Source organism: Varanus komodoensis, unplaced genomic scaffold, assembly GCF_004798865.1.
Source record: "Varanus komodoensis strain SLA01 unplaced genomic scaffold, ASM479886v1 scaffold18_3, whole genome shotgun sequence".
Taxonomy (NCBI): domain Eukaryota; kingdom Metazoa; phylum Chordata; class Lepidosauria; order Squamata; family Varanidae; genus Varanus; species Varanus komodoensis.
In genome coordinates, this window is record NW_025335549.1 from 3,307,854 (window position 1) to 3,327,208 (window position 19,355).

A 19,355-nucleotide genomic window follows, 5' to 3' on the forward strand; every position below is an offset into this window, starting at 1 on the left:
TTTTGGAGAACAGATATGAGGTCAAAACATCACTCCAACATGCATTGCTGGTTTGCATGCCTCACAAAATCCAGGAAAGTACAGATTTCAATGGTAAATCACAGTTCAATTCATTTCATTCCAGGAAGTGCTGGTTTTTCATGAGTGCACATTACAATCCATTTCTGACTTATTTCTCACCCACCTGTAGTTACCTACCACTCTGATTACCTGCCAAAGAACCAAAAGATCCTATTTGGTCCTAGGGATATGTGAGGAATCCATCTGGGGTGGGAATCCATCAGATTTCCCTGGGGCCAGCTTCCCAGACGCCAGTCTGCCCAGAGTCCAAACTCCTGGAGAGAACTCCCAGAATTTGTGGGACACTCACCAGGAAACATAGAAACATAGAAACAGAGTGAGTCAGAAGGGACTGCCTGGGCCATCTAGTCTGAACTCCGGCACCAGCCGGCTCCGCCCACGACATGCCCACCATGTGGGTGTCCAGCCTATCCTTGAACACCCGCACAGATGGGGCCTCAACCACCTCTCGTGAAAGCCCATTCCACACCCTCGGGGTCCTGACTGTCAGGAAGTGCTTCCTGGCATCCAAATGGAACCTTGGCTCCCTGAGCTTTGCTCCGTTGGAGCGTGTCCTGCCTTCCTCTGCAGGGGAGAACAGGTCTCTACCCATCGCCATGTGACATCCCCTCACATACCTGTATGTCGCCAACAGATCCCCTCTGAGTCTCCTCCAGGCTGAAGAGACCCAGTTCCCTCAGTCTCGCCTCATACGGCATCCCCTGCAAACTGGCCACCAACCTTGTGGCCCTACGCTGCACTGACTCCAACCTGGCTATATCCTTTCTGTAATGAGGGGCCCAAAACTGAACACAATACTCCAATTGCGGGTGCACCAGAGTCGTGTAGAGTGGTAGTAATACCGCTCTTGATCTAGAAGCCACACTTCTGGCTATGCAACCAAGGGTGGCGTTCGCCCTCTTGACCACCGCATCACACTGCTGACTCATGGTTAGCCTGCAGTCAACCAGCACCCCGAGGTCCCTTTCACAAGTGCTGCTCTCCAGCCACTTGTCACCTAACCTGTACTTATGACAGCTATTCCTATGCCCCATGTGCAAGACCTTGCACTTATCCACATTGAACGCCATCCTGTTGTCTCCTGCCCACTTCCATAGTCTGTCCAAATCCTTTTGGATCTGGAGTACCTGCTCCTCAGTGGTGGCCACTGCTCCAGTTTTAGTGTCATCTGTGAATTTGATCAGCAGACTGTTCACCCCTTCTTCCATGTCCTTAATGAAAAGATTAAACAGGATCAGCCCCAGGACAGAGCCCTGGGGGACCCCGCTTGTCACTGGCCGCCATCCCGATGATTCCCCACTAATGGTTACCTTCTGCTTTCGGTCAGTCAACCATGCCCTAATCCACCAGACAGTGCTTTGGTGTATCCCAAAACTCCTCAGTTTCTCCACCAGGATATCATGTGGCACTTTGTCAAAGGCCTTGCTGAAATCCAGGTATACCACATCCACTGCATCCCCTCCATCTAGCCATCTCGAAACCTTGTCATAGAATTCCACAAGGTTTGCCTGGCAGGACCTGTTTTTGCGGAAGTCGTGTTGTGTGGCTGTCAGCCTCCCTTCCCTATCTAGCATCACTAGATCTCTCACTCTTATGAGCCTTTCCATTGTTTTTCCTACAATGGACGTAAAGCTAACCGGTCTATAATTCCCCATGTCCTTTCTACTACCCTTTCGGAAAATTGGGACCACTGATGCCACCCTCCAGTCCTCTGGAACTTCACCCGTTCTCCACGAGGTCTCAAAATTGGAGGACACCGGGTGTGAGAGAACCCCTGCCAACTCTCTAAGTACTCTCGGGTGTAATCCGTCAGTGCCTGGGGCCTTTGTAATGTCCAATGCCCTGAGCAGCCCCTCAACTTCAAGGGGGGTGACTCTAATCTGTGCCCCTAAGTCCCCAGCCTCATCTAATCTCCTATGCAGATATCCCCTGTCCTGCTCTGGGGAGAACACAGAGGCAAAATAGTCATTTAGCATCTGTGCCTGTTCCCTCATATCAGTCACTGGATCTCCTTCCTCCTTATTTAGTGGTCCCACCACTTGTCTCCCCTTCCTTTTCCTATTTACATGCTGAAAGAAGCCCTTTTTGTTGCTCTTGATATTCTTGGCAAGTCTCAGCTCGTAATCAGCCTTAGCCTTGCAAAGAATCCTTCTGCAACGAGCCTCCTTCTCCCGGTATACCCTTTTGTCTATTTCCCCCAGTACCCATTTCCTACGGAGGTTCTTCTTTCGTCTAATCCCTCTAACCACCTCCTTTCGCATCCGTGGCGGCACTCTCCTCCGCCTCCCCACCTTACTGACCAGAGGTATCATCAAGGCTTGCGCCTCCAAAACCTTCCTTTTGAGTGCCATCCACCCCTCCTCAACTCGCTTACCTTCCAGTAACCTATCCCAGGAGACTTTCCCCAGTCTGGCCTTCAGTTGGCCAAAGTTGGCCCTCTTGAAGTCCCAGCTTCTAGTGCTCGACCTGCTGCATGTCCCCAGTCCCCTGATCATAAAACAAAGGATGGAGTGATCACTCGCATCCAGAGCTCCCCTAATCTGTACTTCATCTATCAGCTCCTCCCTATTGGTCAAGACCAAGTCAAGGATGTCTCCCCTCCTCGTCGCCTCTCGGACCCTCTGTGTGAAAAACCCTCCCTCTATAGCTTCTAGGAAGTGATGTGAACTGGCTGTCACTGCCAATTGAAATCTCCCATAATTACTGTGTCTCTCCCCCAAGATATCCTTAGAATCTGGCCTGTCAGGACATCATCCAGGGTCTCAAGTTTATTTATTTATTTATTTATTAAAACATTTTTATGCCACCCCATTCGCCGAAGCCTCGGGGCGGCTTACAACAATAAATTAAAACATCATAAATAACATTTTAAAATATATACATTAAAATAAAATACAAATATACAATATAAAATAAGCCGCCCTGGCCAGATAAAATTCAATAATATTAACATTTAAAATGCTGCTTAAATAAAAAGGTCTTTGCCTGGCGCCGAAAAACAAATAACGACGGCACCAGGTGGACCTCTCTGGGGAGCGCATTCCATAACTTAGGCGCCACCGCTGAGAAAGCCCTCCTCCGAGTAACCACCCTCCTAACTTCTTTCACGGAGGGCTCCCGGAGAAGGGCCTCTCCCGCCGATCTCAGGGGGCGGCTGGGCATATATGGATGTAAGTGCTCCTTCAGGTAGCCAGGACCCAAGCCGTTTAGGGATTTATAGGTCATCACCAACACCTTGAATTGGGCCCAGACTTCAATGGGAAGCCAGTGAAGCTGACGGAGAACTGGAGTCATGTGAACATAATGTCCAGTCCCCGTCAGCAGCCTGGCAGCTCTATTTTGAACCAATTGAAGTATCTGGACCGTCTTCAAGGGTAGCCCCACGTAGAGCGCGTTACAGAAGTCAAGACGGGAAGTCACCAGCACATATGTCACTGTCGCAAGGCAGTCGTTCTCCAGGTAGGGGCGCAGCTGATGAATCAGCCGAAGCTGGAGGAAAGCGCTCCTCGCTGCTGCTGTTACCTGAGCTTCCAGTGAAAGCTCAGGGTCGAGGAGCACTCCCAAGCTGCAGACCTTGTCCCTAAGAGGGAGTGCAACCCCGTTCAGGACAAGGTTCAATTCACGCTCTCCGAAGCCCAATCTGCCAACCAACAGGACCTCCGTCTTGTCTGGCTTGAGCTTCAGTTTATTGGCCCTCATCCAGCCCATTACCTCGGCCAGGCACTGGTTCAGCACAGCCACTGCCTCACCTGGATTGGTGGAGAATGAGAGGTAGAGCTGGGTATCATCAGCGTACCGATGGTTCCGCAGCCCACACCTCCTGATGCCCTCTCCCAGCGGTTTCATGTAGATGTTGAACAGCAAAGGGGACAAAATGGACCCCTGCGGTACTCCATGGCATAGCTGCCATGGCGCAGAGCCATAGTCCCCCAGCACCACCTTCTGGAATCGGCCGTTGAGATAGGAGCGGAACCACTGCAAAGCAGTGCCTCCGACTCCCAATCCCGCAAGCCTATCCAGAGGGATACCATGGTCGATGGTATCGAAAGCCGCTGAGAGGTCCAGAAGAACCAACAGGGATGCACTCCCCCTGTCCTTCTCCCTGCACAGGTCATCATACAGGGCGACCAAGGCAGATTCAGTACTGTACCCGGGTCTGAAGCCGGACTGAAATGGGTCCAGATAATCAGTTTCATCCAAGAGTGCTTGGAGTTGTCCCGCCACCACCCGCTCTAACACCTTGCCCAGAAACGGGATGTTGGCCACTGGTCTATAATTAGTGGCCATCTCTGGATCCAGTGACGCCTTCTTCAGGACCGGTCGGACTACCGCCTCCTTTAAAGGGACAGGCACCCGACCCTCCCTCAGAGAAGCGTTAACCACTTCCAAGATCCAGGTTCCAATCCCGTGCTTGGAATCATTTATTAACCAAGACGGGCAAGGGGCCAAAAGGCAAGTGGTTGGACATACTCGCCCAAGCACCTTGTCCACGTCATCGGGCCGCAGTAACTGAAATTCATCCAATAATTCTGGACCAGACAGCAGCGTTGGTGTCTCCTTTGAAACCTCTGAATCAATAGTGATTTCTAATAGAAATATTTTTCTAAAAAAGTGATACCCTTCCCAGACAAAAACCCACTCGCATACACACACAAGGATAAAATAAACTTAAATTTAAATTGGAAGAAAAGAAAAGCACAGCACAGCACAGCACAGCACAGCACAGCACAGCACAGCACAAACAAAACAAAACAAACAAAAGCAAACAAACAAACCTCTGTGTCTCAGGGAAGGGAGTCCCCAGACAGCCCGGGCTGCAGCCAAGGGATGCAGACAAGGGACGACGCCTTATCAGTCCCTCTGGCCGGTGGCCCCGCCCCCTGCTCCCTCCTGGCCCCTCCCACCTCTCTGGCCACTCAGCCCTCTCCCAGCCTCTGCCTCTGCTGCTCTGCTGCTCTGCCAAGAGGCCAGAGCGAAAAGGGCTTGCAGTGGCTGAGCGCGGCCTTATCATCCCTCAGGCCGGTGGCCCCACCCCCTGCTTTCTCCTGGCTGCTCTAGCCTCTCTGGCCCCACCCCTTCCTCTCCGCTGCTCCTGGCCCTCTGCTCCTCTGCCCAGCTCCTGCCTTGCCTTCGCCACTCCCCTGGCCACTCAGCCCTCTCCCAGCCTCTGCCTCTGCTGCTCTGCTGCTCTGCCAAGAGGAGCTGGGCCCCACACACCATGCAAGCAGTGCCCCTCTTGAGCAGCTGCAGCTAATGCCAAAGGAGGCTTATTGCAAGGGACTTATCAGGAATTGGGTCCCATGCAACTGCTAGCCGAGCCCCTCTCATTCTCCAGGAGCATCTTCAGTCTGAACAGCTGTAACAGATGCTGAAGAGGGCTGGTCCAGAGGGGCTTGTGAGGATAGCAGCCCTGCTTTCCTGGCAAGCCCTTTGGGACCCCTGCGCAAGTGGAGTCCCTCTTTTCCATCTTTCAGGCAGCTGCGACTAATGTGTAAGAATGCTGGCAGTTGTGCAGCTGGGGGTCTACCAGCTTTAAAAGATTTCATCTCAGCTTGGCTTGCTTTGGAAGACCAGGCCAAGCACAAGAGGAAGCCCAGGAAGGCTTGGAGAGACAGGCTGGTTGGTGGTCCTAATGCAAGCCCTTCCCTCGCCACCTTTTGGATAATTACCCCTGTTTGTTTGTTCTTAGAATGTGGTACTCTGTTATTCTAGTCTTGAAAAAGTCATGCTAACTACCACCTGTCCTTCGCCTGCCAGCCTGACAATTTTTTCTTTCTTTCTAAAATAACCTTGACTTGTTTCAACTCAGTAATGTACAAGAGAGTGGAGGCAAAGAAAGATCACATCCCGCTGTCTAAACTCCTCCCCTCTCCCCCCGCCCCAGGAAAACAGCTTTTGTACTTAAACCTTGTTCATTCAATTAAGTCTTGACTTGTGCACTCAATCCATGTTGTCAAAACAACCCTTTAGGTCTAATGGTGCTATGGAAACAGGAACTAAGAGGATAATGGTGCAAACCCTTAAGAGATGCATTTGATTAGTAACATTTCCATAATAAAGGACATTAACACTATAGTTAAGTATGGTGGTTGTGATGAAAAGCAGCTTTTCTGGGGCTTAGATCTATGTAAGCATGATAATATGCTTAATGTTCTGAGTTTGGCCACTTCTAGATTGACAGTTTGAGTGGTCTAAAGTAGGCAGCATCCCATGACAGAGTTTTGATCCCCCCTACCACAGGATATGCGCTACAGGGCTGGTCCTGCAATTGCTTTGGCTCATGGGATCCAATTCACCATTTCAACATGCATCAAATAGAGGAAGAGAAGGCTCAGCCATTGCACGATGCAGTGTTCCTAAACTCCTTTGAGTGAGTGGATTTGTGATGCCCGAAGTCAATCCCCTCTTGATTATGATTTCACTCAGAACTGGCTTTACTGAACAGGTTGCTTCAAAGGGAATAAATTAGGAGAAAAATCTGCACATTGAAATGAACAGTTGCAGACTTTTATGGAGGATACATCTATCAACAAATATTAGCAATGATAATTAGTGGAATTTGCCTGTTCAGAGGCAGTATATGTCTAAGACACCACTGGCTGAGAGATCAGCAGGTAGAAAGATACTGTGAGTGGTAACTAATAAAAGACTCAGAAACCAGGCACTCTGGGACTGAGGAGGAGCCAGTGTTGAATCCAAGGATGCTTCATTCCCCATGTAAGTCACATCTTCATCTGTGTTCGTGCTGATGCTTCAATGGTATGAATTTAAACAAGGAAACCAAAGGATATTCTAATGAGTCCCCTTCCCTTCCTCACACAGCCATCACTTTTTTAAAAATCGCACTGTGATGGTCCTCTTGCCACATTGCTCTTTTCAATGTGAGGTATCAATTCTGCTCAATTTAATCAATGTGACAACTTAATAGTTAGTTGTCACCCATCAGGCAGATGCGGGATAAGTTATGTGTGGCACTTTGATAATAAAGGAGGGACATGATCTGGGAGTTGGTGGAGTGTCATTCTTAAAAAACTGGCTTGAATCTCAACTCTGTCCTCTGCCTCAGTCCCCCCACACCCACTCACCACCACATGCAATACAGGGGATGATAACCTACAGAGTTTTTCGAAGGCTAGCAACTACATAGTGCACATGAATGCACTATGGATGCTCCGAACTTTTCAAGAGGCCATACAAGTGTTAAATAGCCTCACTTCCAATCTTCTGGTAGGTAGACCTACCCACTAGTGCAGAGTAACAGGCTCAACATCTGGTTTAAATGTGTGTTTGTGGGTCGGAAGTCAGGACTCAGCACCTTTCCTCCTGCACCACCCATGTTCTGGTTCCTAAACTGGCTGATTCCATGCTGTAATGTGTGGGTGGTACATACTCTGAGGTCATCATCAGCTGGTTCCAGTCTGCCAGTCCCACTTCATGTTGGTTCATAAAGCCCTGGCCTCCATCTTGATCATATATCTAAGCAGAGATGGCTACAAGTAGGAGGCCAGATGCCATGCCCCCCACTGAGCAGTCCTCCTCCAAAGAAGAGCAAGGACACCCAGAGATTAAGAACACCAAGGCACAGACCACAGCAGTGACCAGGAGGAGCCTGGGCCCCTAGGAGAGGTGGTCTCCTCTGAGACAGCGGCCAACTGACTTTTCAGTGCCTGAGAGAAGGTCCTCTTGGAAGGCAAGGCAACAGGGCTCCTTTGAGAAGGCGTCCTTAGGACTCCTCATGAAGAAAGGCCTCTCCAGCAGCAAATCCTTCATCCTGAGGAGGTCCTTTGCCTTAGGACCTTCAATGAACTGCAGCTGAGCCACAGGTGGGAACTCTGGTTACAAAAGCTTCCAGTCAAGGTTAAGCTGCTGGGACAACATTGTTCTGCTAGCTCCAGTGTCTTATTTCCCTGACCTTGCCTTGCAGTGGGACCTCTGTGCTTCTGACTTCTGGACTGTACTTGAATCAGTTTATTGGACTGTGTATTCAATCTGCCTTCTGATCTGGATTTGGACCTTGACTGCTCCTCAGAACTCTCTCTTTGAACTCACCCTGTTGCCTAGCAAACCTGTACCTTATTTACAGGATTGCTTTTGGATTGTCCCTGAGTTTGTCCTGGCATTGAGCCTGATCCAGCCACTGCAGGACATCTTGTCTGTGGTGGAATTCCGGACTACATGGTGTGTATCTCACCACCTTCCTGGCAGGACATTTTAAGGGTACCCATTTGTGAATGCAAGTTCAAGAGTTTTGAAGAGCATGCATTTCTATTCAGGGTTGTGAACTGGACAGGGGTGGCATAGAAATGTTTTAATAAATAAATAAAAATAAATGGTTTGTGCACCTAATCGAAACCCCATAACCATGTCACTGGCCCATGAATTGCAAGGATTATGGGAGACAGAGTGTTGTAACCCCCCTCTTAATCGAACATGCAGCTAGGGCATGGCTCGTCACAGGTAAGAAGCATGATCAGAGTGTCCTGTTCGCGTAAGAACAAGAACCCCAACGAATGTGCACGCTACGCAAGGCTGACCACAAAGCAGCCTTTGTTGCTGCGTTCCCGCATGGCGTCGCGCCCTGTGCTCTCGCTTGCTTGCTTTAGCATAAAAAAATGTGTGCGAGTGTAGCTCAGTGGATTTCCCCTATTGTTCGCTGTTATACAAGCACCTGCATAGCCGTCCGTGTAAAAGAGTATAAAAATCCTGCCTTCGATCTGCTCAGCACCACACTCTCATGAGTGCATGGTCCCTGCCGGCAGGTAAATAAATCTCTCGGTAATTCCAACCAGTCTCTGGTCTCGTCTGTAAAATCGCCCCTACAACACAGAGGATACCAGCAGCCATCCTCCCAGGAGCAACTGCCAGATGCTTTGGATCCCAGCAATGCAGGAATCAAAGCATCTGGACTGGATCCATTCTCCTGACTCCAGCTTACCAAGATCAGAGCAACACATGGACAGAAACACATTGCAAGAGGCACTGTTCCCTTCCGGCCTCATGTTAAATATCAGTGCATCCAACTCATCAGGAGAAATCATGGCCTTATTTTCCAAACCTGCTCTGAGGTGCAACCTACCACTGTTTATGGACTTCCAAAAGCATCACTGCAGTTTGACTTCTCCCTTCCCAAACATTCACAAAAATACGGTTTCCCTATCCTACAATTTCCTCTTTTACTCAACCAAATATCTTATACAAATATCTCTAGACATCTGGGGAGAAACTTGTCTTAGTAGCTGACAAGGTACAAATAAAATCTCATTTATGCCAACCCTGTGTCACAGCACATGTTTTGTCAGACTTCACTGAAATAGGCAGCGTTCTTGTAAACCTAAAAAAAAAAAAAAAAATCGACACAGACCAAGCAAGCATCATTGGGCTTTCTGTTCTCTTCTGACATATCATGGCTCCCTGCATGTCATCCAGCTCCAAATAAATTATTTGTGCAGAAATTCAGCCCAGCAAGGCTGATGAGATGGAACTCAAATTGCCTAATTTTCATTGGCAGCTGTACTCAAATAAAGTGGGACATGGCTGATAGAAACGCTTTGCCTGACATTCCACTATTATGCCTATTAAAAGCATTTTTTGGAATGGAAATGCCTCATCTGGCTTTTGATTATTTTCTTATTTCTTTTTTTTAAAAAAACAGGCAAATTTATATTGCATTTTTTTTCACGAGACTATGGGCCACAAAGAACAGCACAGCAACTTTTCATCAAGCGCTACAGAGATACAGCTACCAGAGAAGAAAAAAGGAAGGGGGGGGGGAGAAGGAAAGGGGTTGCAGTGGAAGTGGAACACAAGGGAGAAAAGTTGTAGAACTTTTCCAGAACGGGCTCAATGACATCATCTGCCAGAGTTCTATGAGAGCTGGCAGTCTCTCCTTGCTTCAGCAAGCGAGGTGGTAAGGATGCTTTCTAGTTTTACTATTGCTTATGGCAGCTGAGCATCCTGGAGGCCAGAGAAAGAAGAAAATAAGGAATTCGTGTACGGTTCTTTTGGGTCAGCTCCCCAGAGTTCCCCAGGCCTCTTCCTCGCTGCCCTGATTTGACCTGGTGCTGAGCATTCGCATGGGTGCCCACCAGGAATGGAATCCTCACAAGTACTATGCAGGCAAAGTCCCTCTTCCTCACACATGCCTTATGGGCTTGGGATTCATCACATGAGCTGTACAGGAAGCTGGCCAGGCGGTGCAAGAGGAGTTTCTCCAGCATCCCCACGCATTTGTGGACTTCACCTTGGCTCACCTCATTTCCTAAGCTAGGGCCAAGCATGGGAAAGAAGTCCAACAAGCAGAAGAAGGCCAGATTCTTAGGATCATCGCAACCCTATACACAGAGACAGTATAGTTATTTCATTTACTTGGATTCCTGTCTTATACTAGTGGTTCAATCTGTAACACAGTCTCCTTACAAGATAGTTTCCATTTTTAAAATTAAAAGCTATTAAAAATGTATTATGTATCTTTAACTTGGGTGCATCCATTGAGTCTCAGTTTTCTGCACTTCAGAATATGGAAGGAAGGAAGGAAGGAAGGAAGGTGCAGCCAACATGAAATGTAAGAGAAAAGAGACAATGATGACGACGACGACAATGATAGAGATTAGAAAGGCATGAGAGGAAGGCCAGCCCAGAACTAAAGAAAGTACGCAAAATCATTCTAAATAAAAGTTTCACTCCTAGTATGGAACTCCCGCACAGAAAGTCCTCACTTAGCTCATCATCTGTCTTTACTTACCTTCAGCTAAAGATCTTGGACAGTCCCCTTGCCCTTGTAACCCTGCTTCTAGTTTTACTGTTGGCATTTTCTGCTTCTGGTCTTCAAGGAGGCATCTGGACAGGGCTTGACTGTTAGAACTGTTTTAATTTGTGATAATGCAATTGTATGTGTTGGGGTTTGTTAACCACCATGGACTGCCCAGAAAAGTGCAGTATAACAGCATTAAAGAAATAAACATTACAAGAGATTTTCCTCCAACACTGAGCTCAAACACTCCTTCTGTCCATTGCTCAATTGTAGGAGAACAGTGAGATGCCCACTGTTGGATACACCAGTGTCTTTACCAGCAAAGATATGTTTATGGATATGTCCATAAAACACCTTATTTTCAAAAGTACTTGTAAGAGCAGAACACAGACCAGAACTGAACAATTAAGGGTTCAGTCCGGCATGTACAGGCTGTTTGGTTGGCCACAGGATGGGAAATGCACCCCGAGGCCAGATCTGGGGTTCCACCCATGGAATAGCCTCCTCTGGTGGTCACACCCTGCACACTGGGTCTGGCCTCACGTTGCAAGTATGACTTTGGAGCTGGCACCTAGGATCATTCTGGGTCTTGGGGAGGGAAGAAGCGAGGGCCACTGGGATCTGCGGGTGCCTCAGCCCCTCCTCCTCATGACCAGTGTGGTGAGTGGGCCAGGCGCTCCCTCTTTGCATATCTCCCAGAGCTGCATCCATCCGATTCTGCAGAATACCTTGAAGGCTCAGTGATGGAAGGGGTGGGAACTCCAGGGCAGCAGTGGCCTTTGAAGCTCCACCAAGGTCTCTGCCTGCAGTTTCCCGGGATGACTAGGAGAACTCCGATAGGAGGCTCTCTGGAAGAGGCAGGAGGGGTCCAGGAAGAGGAAGAACTGTTGCCTTTCCTGGTCCCTGACCTGTCACGACACGGGCTACTTGCTCCTGATTCAGTACTTGTTCTCCAGTCTAGAAGATTGCAGGCAGCTGCTTTGAGCAGCACTCTAATATAATGCCACTTCCTCAGCTGATATCCCACACATATTAAAAGAATTTCATTGTTTTCTTCGTCCCTGTGAGCATTTCCTTACTGAAAAATTTGGCCACGATTTGTAACATATTAACTAAAAAGCATGTGTACAAATGCATTACCTTGTACCAAATGACATCTGGCTCTCGGTTTCCAGTCTTATAATCCTCAATATCAGGGCAGGAAATGATCTTGGTTCGAGTGATTTCTGATTTTTCTAAGTAGCGAATTGTGCTGTTGTAGCAAAGACCTGATTCATTTTCAGCCACTGTCAAGGACATTGACACCTTCATGCAGTATGTTGAGTTTCTGCAGAGAAACAGCAAATAAAGGATAACGCTAGATGGTGATGATATTAATTACAGTAATAATATATTGTTAAATGTGTTTCTCCTTGAGCACGAACAATGCAAAGCATTGCAGAACAGATGGGTGCTAAAGATAACAAACTCACAGTCAGTAAACTAAAATTATTTTAAAAGATAAATAGGCAATAAACCTTCTAGGATTATTAAAAAATGAATGCACTGTGTATCAGAAACAAGGAAAATTGTCTTAAAAAGTCAAGTTCTTTATCAGTTTGGCAGCACTTCCACTGAGCTCTCATTTTAGTTATTGTAAAACAGTTTCCAGTCACTAGTCCTTCATTATGGAGTCTGGAAGTAGAAGAAGAGGAAGAGGAAGAAAAGGGGATTACAAATAAACCAGTGCTGGATTTCCACTGAAATATGGGAATCATCTTCTATAATCGACCAAAGTATGTGGCTAAAACAGTTTGATCGATCTGTCCAAATTGTATACCCATGACTCATTTTATACTCCACTGCATAAGGATTATTATGGGAAGTTGGGCAACTATTCCTTTTGTTAGGCAGATTAGCTTTTTGGAGTTAGATGCAAGCTGCAGTTGAAACCTATATTTTTCTGAACATGCCATCTGATCCATAGTTTCCCCCAAAACATGCTCAATGGCATGCGTGCATTTGGAAAATGTATTTTTTGAAATATACATTTCCAATAGGAAAAGAATGTGTACAATTCAAAGATGTACAGAATTGATTTTCATGCAATTGTTTTAAAGTTGGAAGGAGCTTTCAGATGCAGTAAGGAGAACTTCAGTGAACTTGAGTTGTGCTGATTCTCCTCCTCCTCTCTCTCTCTCTCTCTCTCATACATATCAGAGCTTGGAAAAGGTGACAGAACACTGTTGATACATTAAAAATTGTTTCAAGAATTGAATCTATTCATATACCCCAAACCTGACAGAGAGTCTGATATGCCATCAAAGTTCATACATTCCCATATTTACGACGCTATTCATTGTGCATGTGTGTGGAGAATGTATTCAAAACACAACAGAGCAGTGCAATTACCAAGAAACATTTGGGGTTAGTTCCAGATGAAGCTAGTTACACTGGTTCCTACTGAAATCAATGGGGATCAAGCAAAGGCATGACTTCCTTTCCCCATTGAACTCAATGTGATTTAAAGCAGCTGGATTCAATCCATGGAAAATAAATTATGGTGTTGTCTGTGTATATGCATTTATGCTTTGATTTATGATTATATGCTAAAATAGAATAGCACAGCTTCTAAGCCCTGACCATGCTGTGGCATCCCCCTAATTCAAGCTTGTTATCATGGAAGGTTCTTTTTCTGAGTGTTTCGACCCCTTATTCCATTTCTCTTTCCCCAGCATAACAGGAAGGAAACAATAAGTATCCAGAGTGGCAGAAAGGGTTAAACCAGGCTCTCTCTTCACAGTGCTTTCCACTGAAAACTGTTATTTATCATGTTATCCACAAGTATTTAGAGGCTGCACAGGAATCCTGGAATCCAGTCTGTCGCATTCTGAATTTCATTAGGGATGACGGGAATGTGGCCCCTTTAAGAGCAGACTGCAAAGGATGACAGGTGTCTTAACAGGGGCTGCGCTGTCCCACGTGCCTCTTTTTGTCACTTGGATTGGGAACACTGCAGTTAAAGGGCTTTGGAGTGAGCCTGACACATTGGGTGGTTACAGACCATCAAAGAAGACCCCTGGAGAGGAATTGCCACAATGCAAGATGCTGAACAGAGCATCACGTTGCAACGATATCACACACACACACACACACACGTTGAGTCTGCTTCAAAATGATTTACTTGGTAGGAGGCAAAGAACTATATTAAAGATTACCTTCCTCCCAGATATCAGATTGCTCTGGGGAAGTTGGTTACTCAATCATATGCAAATGTATTCAGAAGAAAGTCAACTTGCAACAGAAGGAGGTATAGAGAAGTCCAAAGGTGTTGGTAGGTGGAGCTCTACTACTTCAAGTTGCAGATAGGGGATACCTTCTTTTAATTCTCCCACATGTGAGCAAGAAAAAGGAAATCAGGGTGGGTGGGAGTCCTCCACAAATAGGAAACAGAACCATTGACGGGGAATGTAATGAAATCCAAACCTTTTGGGTTTGGGGAGAAGGATTCTACAGTAATTGTTGTTGTTGTTACATGCCAACGAGTCATCTCTGATTCATGGTGACCCTGTGAATGACACCCTCCAAAATATCTTGTCTTTGACAGCCCTGCTCAGCTCTTGTCAACTCAAGACTTGAGCCTCCTTTATGGAACTGAACCATCATATATTTGGTCTTCTCCTTTTTCTGCCTGTGGTTTTCCTTGGCATTATTGTCTTCACCAGTGAGCTTTGTCATTTCATGATGTGGTCAAAGTGACACGGTGGATTCACCATTTTTGCTTCCAGAGCAAGTTCTGGTTTGACTTAATCTAGGACTAAAATATGCCTCTTTCTGTTGATCCAGGCTATTTGCAAAGGCTCTTCCAGAACCATGTTTTGAATTATTGATCTTCATCCTGTTGACTGCAGAAGGTTCCCTGCCAGTGGTGCCTTCAGCCACCGCTGCTGCCCAGTAGCTGCCCTGCGGGAGTTTCTCAGCCCCCGTCACCATTAGAAATACCCAAATTTCTTCTGCTGATACGACTGTTACTTCTCAAGTGGGTGGATGCACATTAGTCTGGTGTCTCAGCTTTGACCACTCCACCTTGGGTGAACCTGCTAGGAGACCAGAACCTGGCCTTCCGGCAGCAGTGCTCTGACACTCTTAAACCCCCTTGCCATGCTAAGGTGTGCATCCAAGAAGGCATCTACAGCAGACCAGAAAACTTTGGCTCCATCCTTCCATATTCCTTCGATTCCATTTGCAGTGACTTCCCTTTTGCACATTTTCAGTCAAAACTGAAATGGGTCTACATTTACTCCAGTACTTGACAACTGACTGGTTTCTTGGTATAACCCATTGAAAGCCAGTGATACACTGTCCGAACTCAGCTTGTCGAATGTATCACCTTACTGGCCTAATGCTGCACCACTAAGGTCTTAACAGCTTCTCTGTGGCAACCCATAGTTACAGGCTGCTTGCTGACAATCCCAAATAAACAGTAGCAACCAGAGTTGCCCCTTTCACCTCTCACTGTTCCTACTGTTTTGAAATGAGTGTTCAGAACACATTCCTATTTTTCCATGAACAATACATTGTGATAATACTTCACTGCAGACTTTAATTCTCTACAGAAGGCATTCCAAAGTCAGGGTGCCACCACTGAAAAAGCCCTTTCCTTTGTCCATGCACACCAACTCTGGCCCAAGGATTTTGAGGGCTCACAGTCAAGACAATCTAAATATGTCCCCTCCTTCAATGAGGTCACCTTCTCACTCTTGATTCTTCCTTATCATAGCTGCCACGCGCTTGCTGAATAGTCAAGAAGGTGAGTAAGCTAGTAGGTAAGAGCACCTACTGTTCTTCCTTCTCATCACCACAGTTGTCTGGACCAGAATGAGAGGCAGGGGAACAAGCAGCACACCATGGTAAAGAGGAGCTCCTCCAGAGAGCTTTGGTCAGTGGCCTTCGATGAAGATTGGGCCACCAGCAGGTGCCAACCATGCCTCCCCTTGATGCCAAACCTGGGCATACTGTACTTCACCAGCTGAGAGTTCCTCCAAGAAGGGCCCCATCTGAATGTCTTCCTCCATGGGCAGGATAGTATGAGAAGAGATGCTTCTTCAGGTAGCCATCTAGCCATCACTAGGCCACTTTTTAGCATCCCAGGAAATGGTCCTACAGAACCTTGCTCTGATCACTTTGCTATAACCAGCTCTCATCTTGATACCTGTCCGCTGTTGGGTATATGCAGTTCTGCTGTTGGATCTCCTCAACTGCAAGTTTTCTCCTTGGATGTGGCAGGCAGCCTATCACCTTCCAACCCCACTAGAATGGGCCGGAGCTTTCAGAACCCCTTTAAATGCAAGGTTGTTGTTGCTTTAAACCCACATTTTTAGCAGCCTGTGCTTTGCAATTCATTATTTATACCATCAGCATAGCTGGAGTTATTGCTAACAATTAACTTACTTTGATGATTATGGATTTTCCTGATTACAAGAAGAAAGGTCAGGTAACTTGGAAGTCTGGATAATAATGGGTTCAGGAGAAGGTTTTTAAAATATACATTTGGTAAAATTTAATAGTGCCATATTTTTCTGCCAACTATCTTGCATTATTTAGCTCATATTTTTCTGCCCATGGCAGATTCTATTTAAAGTGCTTCCTGGAATAAGGACCTAGAAATGCATAGTTCCTCTCATTAGTTACAATTAGGGTTGGGCAGAGTTGAGAAAACTGACTATCTGATTAGCAAAACACTATGTGCACTGCCAGAAGGGAGACAAGACATTATAAGGGGATTAGTGGCGTACAATACACATTGAACATGTTACAAAAATAGCAAATAGCCAAGTGCATGGGCTGCTGCTTATTATCCCCTTGAATTTGTTAGGGTACCCCCATGAGTACATTCTTAAACCCATCTGATTTTGGCCCAGCAAAACCCTAGGATGAATTTTGACAAGCAAAATGATGTGTGTATACGAAGGGGGAAAGGGTTTTTGGTGGCAAAAAGGACACTGATTGTCTTGGTGTAGCCATTTTGAGAAGGATCACAAGTCTGATCGCAGGTGTTGCATACAGAGTGTCCAAGATGTGATCTGCAGCATCTTTAGGTTAGGGAAAGAAGAGATATTCATTGAAGTTCACTTTTTAAAAAAATCAGGATCTGCACAGCTTCCACCTCACAATGTGAACATGGAGTCAAGTACAATCTATAGTTAAGTTCTGTACCTTTCTGAGCTTGTAGTATGTTTTGTGGAGCCCCTCCCCTCCCCCCTCCCCCAAACCCACAAATGCATCCATGCATTTGAAAAATGTCCTGCAGAATCAACAGAAGAATGCATATGTTTCAAAGAAGCAGAGAAGTGATGTACACATCTAGAAAAATCAGCGTGGAAATATGCATGCAGTTTCACACAAACAGAAAAAAATGAGATGAACTGGCAAGGACATAAAATGGAATTAATGTTATGATAGGATATGGAGGACTTTGGTAGGCATGGATTCTTCTATCTATACCGTCAGAATATGCTGCTGTGTTTCAGTTAGGGTTGGGAAAGGCCTCTTCACAAACCCAAGGGGGTCAGTGCCAGGAAATGTCAGCAGTACTGAGTTTGGAGAGGATATCTAGGGATGTATGACAAATTCATTTCCATTCATTTTTAATCAGGATTTTACCAAGGCTTGGATGCAATTTGTGGTAAAAGTCCATACATTTCTGAGCTTGCAATATGATACACAGATGGGGGTGATTATAGAAGAAAAGCACTCCAGAGCATGTGTTCATTTCAAAAATGTGCATATTTCTAGATGAATATATTTAAAAAATACATTCAATTGATGGAATCCTTTGTCTAAGCTCAGGAGACAAATGCATTCCATTCTCATTTTAATGTAAATATACCTAATTTCTCACTTATGAATCAGTATGTGAAGCCAGATTTTCTAATTCTTTGGAATACACATTATTGGAGTTCTCCAATTAAAAATATATGGAAAATATGTTTATTAAGGAAGCACACACTCAAAAGGTGTACAAAATCATGCAAATAATGTTTGGAATGGTATCTGTCTATCTATATTCCATATATACTGGAATAATGTTTGGAATGCATAAGGAGATTAAGTTGCAAATGTTGTGTACAACAAAATTATATTCAAACATACATATGTTGGTATGAATGCATGCAAAATTGTGTGTGCATTTTTGTGGACTGTTTCGCAAAGTTAAACAACAGCAACAACAACCTGAACTTAAGATTGAACATGCAAGAAAGAGAGAATTCAAAATTTGCATCCCTAGTCCAGGTTGCATTACTTCAGATGATGGGGGTGTTGCATGACAGAATGCGTACCTCATGAAATAAGATTCCTTTGTATAGGAAGCTGTATATTAGTATTTTAGGTGGAGGTATCTATTTGTGTGTGTAGTTCGGTGCAACTTTTGGCTATGCAAGCCATGCACTTGCAGGCTGATGCTACAGCCAGCGTAATGTTTTCCACCTTATATGCCCTCACGCCCCTTAAGATCTGCAGGAGAGGCCCTGCTCCGGAAACCCTCCTTGAAGGAGGTAAAAAGGTAATCAACTCAGAGTAGGGCCTTCTCTGTGGTGGTGCCCAGATTGTGGAATGTGCTCCCCAGAGAGGTGCGCCTGGCACCGAGTTTATGTTCTTTTTGGCACCAACTCAAAACCTTTTTATTTAATCATCATTTTGAAAAATCAGTATTTTGATGTATTAACAGTGGCTTTGATTTTGATTTTCATTTCAATTTTTATTGTTACTATGTCATTTATTGATAGATGTGATGGTTTTATTGTATTTTGATTTTAAGGATTGTAATCTGTCCTGAGAAGCCATGCATAAGGGACAGCATACAAAAGTCTTAAATAAATAAATAAGAGTCACGGTGAGAATATGCTTGGCCTAGTGGACTTGATTAAGGGAGATACAGGATCAGACCTCTCAATAATGAATGAAACTAACTGAACTTAGGGGCAAAACATTTCTTAAGGAGAACTTCAAAAACACTACCCTTCAACCAAACCCACCTCACAGCGTTGTCACAAGGATAAAATAGGTTAACCCATGGCTACTACTGTGAGTTCTTTGATGAAGGGTGAAATATAAATGAATAATCACCTTTGAAATGCTGACGCACAGCTGATGATGTACATTTGTTTGCTCTCGCCTTTTGATCATCAAGGTATACCCCTTGAAGGGGATGCATTTATCTCCCTCCTCCCTTTGATCTGAGAATTGATGGGTATTCTTTGTGGTACAGTATTTACTGCCTTGCCATTGTCGGCCTTCTTATTGGAGTCTCTCTCCTCATTTTGCGTAAGTAAGAGGCTGTCTTCCGAAATGCCTTGGGAGCAAGGAGTTAGTTGTGGCTTCATGTTTGTTTTCATTTTGCTCGCCTTGCTTTTACTGGGTTATGCCTGGAGCTTGTGGTCGTGGGGTCAAGGAACGAGGTGACTTGCATTGCATGCAGCAATGTAAAGTAATACAAAGGAGGACTCTGTCACTGCTAACGGGAGCCTAATGGGAGGCTGACTCA

The 19,355-nt window shown here is 45.7% G+C and overlaps 1 protein-coding gene across 1 annotated transcript in view; it reads right to left on the bottom strand.

Moving 5' to 3' along the window:
* Positions 1 to 19,355, bottom strand: part of IL1RAPL2 (interleukin 1 receptor accessory protein like 2) — a 216,628-nt gene that overhangs the window by 182,212 nt on the left and 15,061 nt on the right. Inside the window, exon 3 of the mRNA XM_044427154.1 lies at positions 11,972 to 12,158. Within this exon, the coding sequence (XP_044283089.1) occupies positions 11,972 to 12,158 (187 nt within the window). The remainder of the gene's footprint in view (positions 1 to 11,971; positions 12,159 to 19,355) is intronic.